The 9,537-nt window shown below is 49.7% G+C and overlaps 1 protein-coding gene across 9 annotated transcripts in view; it reads left to right on the top strand.

Moving 5' to 3' along the window:
* The first annotated feature begins 1,175 nt into the window (after positions 1-1,175).
* The window catches only part of ABHD4 (abhydrolase domain containing 4, N-acyl phospholipase B), a 49,946-nt gene continuing 41,584 nt past the window's right edge, over positions 1,176-9,537 (top strand). For 5 of the 9 annotated variants that reach the window (XM_028495609.2, XM_028495605.2, XM_028495607.2 and 2 more), the window contains exons 1-6: positions 1,176-1,244; positions 4,956-5,044; positions 6,228-6,600; positions 6,753-6,907; positions 7,250-7,408; positions 8,963-9,074. In XM_028495609.2, coding sequence (XP_028351410.1) covers positions 1,183-1,244; positions 4,956-5,044; positions 6,228-6,600; positions 6,753-6,907; positions 7,250-7,408; positions 8,963-9,074 — 950 coding nt within the window. In that variant the 5' untranslated portion in view covers positions 1,176-1,182. The other 4 variants (XM_028495606.2, XM_007100493.4, XM_028495610.2 and 1 more) reach the window with 3 other exon arrangements.

Below are 9,537 nucleotides of genomic sequence, written 5' to 3' on the forward strand. Positions count from 1 at the left end.
GTCCTCTGCTATTTGTACTACTTTGCCCCACGTCTTACAAGTTCCTAGACCCCTAAAGTCTCTAAATGTCTATTCTCTTAAACTTCAGTCCCTTGTAATGCTAATCAGATCAGTTAAACACTGTGTTACAAGAAAGAAGAAATCTCAGAATCTCCTGAGTCCTGCAGGAAGGCTCAACAAACCACCTTGACAAACCCCTACCACCAGCATTCTCCCACCCACCATCCACTATCTCTAGTCTGGTTTTAACCTAATCAAGAGGATGACCACTCCAGGGACATCAGGCCCTGTTTACCAGTTCAGGTCAGTTCTGGAGTCAGCCTTAAGATCTGACTCCTCTGCTGAGCAAGCCAATCAGGACCTCTCTCTCTCTCTCCAGCCCCCATCCCAGCTGCCTAAAGCAGACCCACCTATGTAGGCTAGTCCTTCAACTGCTCCCCCTGGGGAAGGGGAGGCGGGGATCCCAAACTGACGGAGACCTAGGGTTGAGCCACCTTGTCCCTGGGAACCAGGCTGGGGCCAAAGACAACCCCAGAGCAGAGGAACGCTCATCTTGGCATGCGTGGCTTAGGTTTAGGGTGGCCAGATAAAGTACAGGATGCCCGTTTATGTCCTAAATATTGCATGGGACATGCTTACTCCAAAAAAGTATTTGCTGTTTATCTGCAATTCAACTTTAACTAGGCGTCCTGGTTTTTATTTGTGAAATTTGGTAGTCTACTTGGGCCACAGGCTCTCAGACCCTTTGTAGGAGCGTTCAACGGTTGGTAGTGTCTCCACAAACATCTTGAGCATCTGATTAGAAGGAACACTAAGGGGTGGACTTGAGGGCATGGGGTGGCTATAATAGGGAAGCCCAATGGGTGTTGTGGGAGCGTGCAGGGGTAGTTAAGTCACTTTTTAATTATCAGAGAGTAGAGGTTTGATGGAGCTCCTGTGAGGGACTCGGTAGTTTCAGTACTACTTATCTCCCTCACTGTCCCCAAATGTGTGACCAGAACTACTGTCCTAGTTTGTGACGCTCTCGGAGACATCTCATGTGTCCCAGCTGTCCCAGCCGGCTGGGTTCAGAGCCCCAGCCCGCGTCCTGATGCCCCTCCTCCCCGTTCGCGGCGCTGGCCACGCCCCACTTTGCTATCCTACCCTTTTCTGGGTCAGCTGGTGCTGGCGTCAGGCGGAGGGATGGGCTGGCTCAGCTCGACCCGGCAGGGCTTGTTTACTATGGCTGATGATCTGGAGCAGCAGTGAGTTAATCCTGTCTCTTTATCTATCTCTATCTCTGGGCCATGAACCTGGGACTGTCTGTGGCTGAGGAACAGTTTTAGACACATTCCAGACTTTCCTTTTTCAGGTCGGCTTCAGGGGAGGGCTGGGGGTTGCGTTTGGTTGCTTTCCTTTTGCCCAGAAGATGTGGCAGCAGAGCCAGGGGAGCGATGGAAGAGAACGATTTCTACAGCCCAGCGGTTCTGACTTTCCACTTTAGTGTTCGCGTTCATTCCTTGCTCCCCTCTAGTCTATGTACCCTGGGATTAGATTTAGTGGTGATGTCTCAGATCCCCCAAAGCAAGCGTGTGGACGCGGGTGCGGGGGTAACAGCCAGGTCTGCTCGTCTGGATTTGCTCCAGGAAGGGAGGCAGGGGTGTGGGAAGAGCCTCGCTTAGTCCAGCCCAGCACGGGTAAGGCGTGGCAAGCGGAGAGCGGGCTCCACTGCGCTGGGACTGGTCTGGGTTAATAGGCTTGCAAGTTTCTTTCGCTCTCGCCAACGGAGACGCTTAGTCGCTGGCAATCCTTGTTGATAGTTTTTAATCATCATAACAATATCCTTAATGCTGCGGTTTCAGAATTAGAGCTTTTGGAATTTGTTAACACCGTCTCAAGGGACATCAAGTTTGGGATGCCACCTGTAGGTGGTGTGACAAGCAGTTCACAGTCTGACAGGAGCAAGGAAAAGTTGCTTGGAGAATGACTCAGCTTCCAGCCAAGCGGGGTGGTGGGGGTGCGGGGGTGGGCGTGTTCACCAAAACTGGGCCTTTCCTGGATCTCATGTTGCCCCTTGTTCCCCGCTTTTCAGAGCTGCTTGCAAAACTAATTAACGTTATGACAATAATAGCTTCCTGGGCTTGAAGGAACTGCCCAGGAGAATGGTGTTTTTCCAAAATGATGCTTCCAAGAGGAGATTTACAATAGCTACGATGACTTAGAGAAATCGAATATTAGAGCTGGTAGAGATTCAGGTAGTTCAGTTCCTTTTTACAAATGAAGAATCCAGTGCCCAAAGAAGTTAGGAGACCTCAACATCACAGAGGTCTAGAACAGTCTTCTCACCCAGCACAGAACCCCTTCTGCCTCACCCACCATCAGGATAAAGGCACCCTAAAGGGAAGAGACAACCCCAGCCAGGCTAAGTTCATGGCTAAGTGGCTGCTCTGCTTCTTGCCTCAATTCCCCAGCCCAGGCCTCATCTCCCCAGTGGTATGGAGCAGATAGTGTGCCAGGGACTACTTCCAGTGCTTTACCGGTAGCATTTTTGGTGAAGAAGAGAGGAAAAGCTCTCCCTGAAGAGTATCTGCAGAGCAGCCCTTGATGCTGTTCCTTGGAACATTTCTCCTGAGTGCTGCTTTGGGCAGATATAAGGCAATGTGGGGTCCAGATGACATGCCCTGACTTGTCACAGTCTCTGTTGGGTGGAGAGAAGGTTTGTCTCTTAAGACTGGCAACATTCTGCGGTCTTGGTGCCCGTGCTTCAAGCCTATAAGGAATTCCAGTGGAATATTCGAAGGGTTCTGCATCTTCGTAGGACTGGATTGATTGAGAGTGACAGCTCTCATCTGGCTAAAGCCATTGATGGACCAGTTTCAGCTGCAACCTCAGTATTTCTTTCAAACCTCAGTCACTGAGATTTGCTACTTGCAAAACACTGGGAATATAGATAGCTTATGATTTAGCTGGGGAAAAGAACATTTATTGGGGGTTTATCTTGTGCTAGTGTGATGTCTCTGTGCATTCATTCATTTGATCTTTATAACAACCCTATGAGGTAGATACTATTATTACCTCCCTTTAAAGATTAGGACACTGACAGAGAAGGCTAAATAATGTGTCCAAAGACACATTGCTGCTGAGTGGCAATGCCAGGATTAGAACTTCAGCCTCTGGCCTTAGGTCACACGTCCTTTCAGAAAACAGACAAGTGTGAAACCGTGCTTGTATAATGTGAGTATTCGTGTGTGGCCTTGAAAAAATAAGGCGAAACCTGGATTTGAGATCCAGGTTCTAGTTCTGCTTCTTTTTCTAACTCGCTGTATAACCTCTTCGGGCATCGCTTTGCTCATCTGTAAAAGAAAGAGGCTGGACTAGATTTCTAAGGAACTATTCTAATCTAAAATCCTGCACTTCAAATGATGTAGCAAGATGCCCAATGTGTGCCAAGGGGGGGTTGGTAATAGTTCCCCTCGCTCCCCCGCAGAATGCCCCTGCTTGACTGTTCTGACGTTTACAGGCCCTTTCTGTAACTGGTGGTGTGGATCCTGAAATCCACTTCATCCAGACAGAGTTCAAGAAAAAAGAAATATCATATGGGATGGAAAAGGAATAATAAAATCTCATTCAGTGAGCATCTGTTTTGTCCCAGACACCTTATGACATCCCTTCCATATCTAGATGCTCCAAGACAGGTTATTTTACAGGCCAACACCATTCTGCTTGTAAATGATATTACTGTGACTTAGATCCAGGGTGTTTTGGGTTTTTTTTAAGCATTTTTGGGGGGTTTTGTTTGTTTGTTTGTTTGTTTGTTTTTGGCTGCATTGGGTCTTCGTTGCTGCATGTGGGTTTTCTCTAGTTGCGGCGAGCAGGGGCTACTCTTCGTTGCGGCGCACGGGCTTCTCGTTGCGGTGGCTTCTCTTGTTGCAGAGCACAGGCTCTAGGTGCGCAGGCTTCAGTAGTTGTGGCACGTGGGCTCAGTAGTTGTGGCTCGCGGGCTCTAGAGTGCAGGCCCAGTAGTTGTGGCACACGGGCTTAGTTGCTCCCCGGCATGTGGGATCTTCCTGGACCAGGGCTCTATCCCGTGTCCCCTGCATTGGCAGGCGGATTCTAAACTACTGTACCACCAGGGAAGTCCCTAGATCCAGAATTTTTAAAAATTATTCCACAACTGCTACTTTCAACCTCCACCCTGCAATGACTTAAAGTTCCCTGGGTATAAAGTAGAAAGCAAGATAGGTTATCTTATCTGTTTTACTGCCTGCCACTGGAGGTGATGACATATGTGAGCTTTCTACTCATTTTATAAACTGGAAACAAGGCCAAGGGCAACCTTTGTCCTGTCAGGGAATCACAGCAGGACTTGAACCCAGGTCTCCCTCATCCTACTCCCTGCCTCTCCCATCATGTCATTCAAGGCTGGACTGATTGATAGCCTGAGAGCCCAACTGGGCACTGACACAGTGCTCTGTACTTCCAGGGGCTTGGAAGAGGGCACACACGAACCCTGGTGCCCTGCCAGGAGGGCAGGTGGCATGGGAATTTGCCCTACTCTAAAGGAACATACAGTCCTAGGAATGGCAAAGGAGAACTGAAACATTAGTTAAAAGTTGGCTTTTCCCCCCCTTGTAACCTCCTTGAACAATATAATAACCAGTAACAAAGTGGAGTGGTAAAGCTCAAATGAGATAAAAAAAAATGTGAAAGGGCTTTGTAAACTGTGAAGTGCTGTGCACATGGTATTCTGAGTATCTGTTGAAACAAAGGGCATGTTGTTGTTAATAACCATTTACCAGAGAAGAGTAACAGTCTATCAGGCAGCCAGGGAATTGCTGACTGCCATAGGGGCAGGTTTCCTGAGCCTGGAAACAGCCTGCACCCTGATAACTCTTTTGTAACTAACTGCCAGCAAGGCTGAGAGCATCAGTGTTTCCAGCTTTGCTAGTGAGTGTCTCTGTGTCTCCCTGTCCCAGGCCTCAAGGCTGGCTGAGCAGCTGGCTGCCCACTTGGCGCCCCACTTCCATGTCTCAGCTGAAGAACGTGGAAGCCAGGATCCTCCAGTGTAAGTAGAAGGGACACTCGTCCCACCTCCCTCGGGAGGCCCAGGATACAGGATCTTCCCAGAGCCTGGCACACTGAGCCCACTGATTCCTGACTGACAATGCTTGGGGTGGGAGGAAGGGATGTCTGTGACTGGAGGGAAAAGATTTGCCCAGAGGACACACATTCCATGATAGTGGTTCCTTGACATCTCCCTCCCTGTCCATCATGCTGGTTTCTGTCACATCCCACAACTTCACCTCAAACCCTGTACTAGCTGTTAACATACAACATGTACAAATGTACACATTCTCTCCTTTACTTCTTCCTTCTCCTATTCTTTTCTTTTGCCATCTCTCCCTTTCTCATCAAACACACAAGCACTTCTTAGATTTACCATCTTCCTACCCAAGGACCAGCAGTCCTGTATCCTCTAATATTACTATTCCTTGTGTTCTGCACAATTAGTGCCACCCCACCCCCACCCCGCCGTCCAGTTACCAGAGTAGTTGGGGATTCCCACAGACCAGCTCTAGTGGGCAGTGTTCTGCTGGGGTAAGGCATCCCAGGAACATCAGCAGCCACCGACTCAAACAAGATCCTTGGGCCACATCTCCCCATATTCCTCATATGATCTTCCCCGCCCTATAGCCACTGCCCCAGCCGTGGCTACCCTCTCTCTTTTGGGCTGGGATAAGTACAACCACAGAACAGCCACAGTTTTCAAGCCTTTCAAGCTGTCTGGGATCCAGGTGACTTCCCCCCAGCAGCTCTGTCATGTGACTGCCTTCACACCAGCAGAGCAAGCATTGCCCGCCTTGGTCTGTCCCTAAGAGGGACCTGGGTCAACCCTCCCAGATACCCTCAGTGAGGACACTACTGTCCATGGGTCAAGCCCCAAGTACATACAGGTACAAGAGTGATAGATGCTGAAGCTCTGTGGGGTCAGTGGGGTCACTGCCACCGTGGACCCAAAGGGACCCAAGAATAAGATGGCCCCTCTTAATACCTACAGACTAGACGGTCTACAAATTGTACTTGGAGTTGAACTCTTAGGATGTACGGTCAGAGAGTTGTGAAAGGAAAGGCGAGGGAGGTCAGGAAGGGTTTGGGGATGAGAGAGAGCTGAAGAGTGGGAGTCCAAGCAAAAGGATGATGCTGTCAGCACACAGTCTTATCGCTCTGCCCTGGACCCCTCTCCCCAGGCCTCCAGAACAAGTTCCTGGCCCGGTATGTGTCCCTCCCAAACCAGAACAAGATCTGGACGGTGACAGTGAGCCCTGAGCTCAGGGACCGCACCCCCCTGGTGATGGTGCATGGCTTTGGGGGCGGCGTGGGCCTCTGGATCCTCAACATGGATTCACTGAGCACCCGCCGCACCCTGCATACCTTCGATCTGCTCGGCTTTGGGCGAAGCTCTAGGCCAACGTTCCCGAGGGACCCAGAGGGGGCCGAGGACGAGTTTGTGACCTCGATAGAGACGTGGCGGGAGACCATGGGGATCCCCAGTATGATCCTCCTGGGGCACAGTCTGGGAGGATTCCTGGCCACTTCCTACTCAATCAAGTACCCTGACAGGTAAGGAGGAGCCACCCATCTCCATCACGACAACTCCTCGCCTTGCTGGGAAACTTCCGGTATTTGTTTCCGATAGTTCTCTTCCTGGGTGATTTAAGGGCTGTGATACCTTCAAGCAAAGACAACTTGACTCCTCCTTTTTCCTCCTTTAGAGTTAAACACCTCATCCTGGTGGACCCGTGGGGCTTTCCCCTCCGACCAACTGACCCCAGTCAGATCCGTGCACCCCCGACCTGGGTCAAGGCTGTGGCCTCTGTCCTAGGGCGTTCCAATCCACTGGCTGTTCTTCGAGTAGCTGGGCCCTGGGGTGAGTAGCCTGTAGGTGGAAAACTATCTCCTCAAACCACGGCTGTCCCATTCTAGAAGCCCCACTGCACCTGGACTCTCACCATCCCCTCTTGTTCATGGAAAGTGGGAACAGGCCTAACATTGTTATGTAAAGCTGTTAATCTGGACCAGGTGTCCTTGTCTGCAGTTTCAGAAGGTTCTTTTTTTCCTTCATCTGCATGGAAAAAGCTTTTCCATGCAAGAGACAGATGGAGCAGAACTGCTACTCTGTGCCCCAGAGAGAGAAAAAGGGGCCGTGAGGTGACTCTTCCTCTGTTGAGTTTCTGTGCTACATGTTTATGGCAGCTTGTTGGTGTTTCAGCATGGTCACCACTGCTGGATCCCATCCCTGCAGCTCACCCAGCACGTGTTGCCAGGAGAGGTCAGGACCAGAGCCTCCAGCCTAGCCCACAGTGGCAGGCAAGCTCCTGCCCCAGTCAGACACCACGTCTTCACCACTTAGTAGCTGTCAGCAAATCCTGTGAGTGAAGGGAGGGAAGGAGGGGGGAGCCAGCCAGAGTAAGTGGGATCAATATGCCCCAGCCTTCTGACCTCGCACTGCTAGCACCCTCCCTATCTGGGGAGCCTTTTACTCTGATAAAGCGAAAAGCAGATTCCCTTTATGGAAAAGATTGGTGGCCATCTATTTTGCACTGATGGCTTATATATACACAGTCATGTTCAATAGCCAATTATTATGAATTAATTGCTAATGGCTGAATAAGAGTTGTCTCTCTAGGCCCTTCAAGAGAAACAGAATGGCTCTGGATAAAAGAGAAAAATGAGCACTTGAGCAGAAGGTAGGAGTTTAGGGAGAAAGGAAGGAAAGCAAGAGACTCAGGTGCCAAAGGATACTAAATGCGCAGAGGGCTGACCTTCTTAGGGCACCCAGCACTGTGCACACCAGGAGACCTTCTATAATCCTTTTCCAGGGAGAAGCCCTGCTCTAACCACTCTCCCCATTTCTGGACTTGCCTCTGGCCAGGTCCATGCATGGGCATCAGAGCCGTTATGGTTGGGGAGGTTGGCTGGCAGCCATGCAGGAGGACCAGGGCCCGGGGGATCCCAGCTTTGCTTCCCTCTCACCCCTTGCTTCTCACACAGAGAGAGCAGACCAGAAGAGAGAGGTCAGAAGCTGATCATTCATTAGGCCCACATTTTTTTTTTAATTATTTATTTATTTATTTTGGGGTGTGTTGGGTCTTCGTTTCTGTGCGAGGGCTTTCTCTAGTTGCGGCGAGTGGGGGCTACTCCTCATTGCGGTGCGTGGGCCTCTCACTGTCGCGGCCTCTTATTGGGGAGCACAGGCTCCAGACGCGCAGGCTCAGTAGTTGTAGCGCATGGGCCTAGTTGCTCCACGGCATGTGGGATCTTCCCAGACCAGGGCTCGAAGCCGTGTCCCCTGCATTGGCAGGCAGATTCTCAACCACTGCGCCACCAGGGAAGCCCTAGGCCCAATTTTTACAGTGTGTTTCAAGTGCCCTACTGCTTGTGTATGTACTATTTAAAGAAAGGTGAAGGGAACAGATTGCTCTAAAACTGTGCCCCGAGTCTGAGATGCCAGCATTAGGTTTACCTCTTCACTCGTATTCTATTACAGGCCTGAACGTGAGAGGTCTCTTGGGAGGTGGTCTGGTTTCATCCACTACCTTCAGAAGATTAAACGGCCATAAAGGGTCTCGGGGAGAAAGAGAACATAGCTCAGACTGTAAAAGCAAAGCATCTCAACCATGGACTCCTGTGGGGCTTGTGATCCTTGGAGAGAAAGATCTTGGGACTTCATTGAGCTGCAGATAATCTGGTTCCCAGTGACATTAGACTGTCTAAATTCTTTGGCAACTAACTGACTCTCATTTGTAGTCACCTGGAGCTTCCCCAAAGACTTGCATGCTCTGTCTGCCACTATAACATTAAGTGTACAAAGCAAACAAACCCTTAGGAGAAATAATGTTTGGTTAAAGTTGTTAACATATACAAAGGCAGGAGTCTTTCCTCCCTATTCAAATCGGCCTCTCCACGTTCTGTCCCCTCCCAGGGCCCAGCCTGGTACAGCGATTCCGACCAGACTTCAAGCGCAAGTTTGCAGACTTCTTTGATGATGATACTATATCGGAGTATATCTACCACTGCAATGCCCAGAATCCCAGGTGAGGGCAGCTTCCATAGTCAGCTCAGGTCGATGGGTTGGCAGCTAAAACTCCAGCTGCTGGAAAACTCCAGAACGGTCCCAGGATCATTCTGTGCTGTATTTCTTCTTCCACAGAGCTCTCATTCAGTTAGGGGAACATAGGAATTAGCAGGCTTGATGGTTTCCAGAGACTTTCCCAGGGATAGGCACAAAGGGATGGAGAAGATAACAGATTAATTAAACATGCCGCCCATCTCTAGAGGAGAACCCTTACTCTTCCCTGGAGATAGGCAGTTAGCCTGACAGGCAAAAAGACTGGAAAACATTTGCAAAGATCTTTTTTTTTTTAACTGAAAAAGTGATATGAACATGGTATTTTTTAAAAATTTTATTAATTTTTTTATACAGCAGGTTCTTATTAGTCATCCATTTAATACACATCAGTGTATACACGTCAATCCCAATCGCCCAATTCATCACTC

This window comes from Physeter macrocephalus, chromosome 11, assembly GCF_002837175.3.
Source record: "Physeter macrocephalus isolate SW-GA chromosome 11, ASM283717v5, whole genome shotgun sequence".
NCBI lineage: Eukaryota > Metazoa > Chordata > Mammalia > Artiodactyla > Physeteridae > Physeter > Physeter macrocephalus.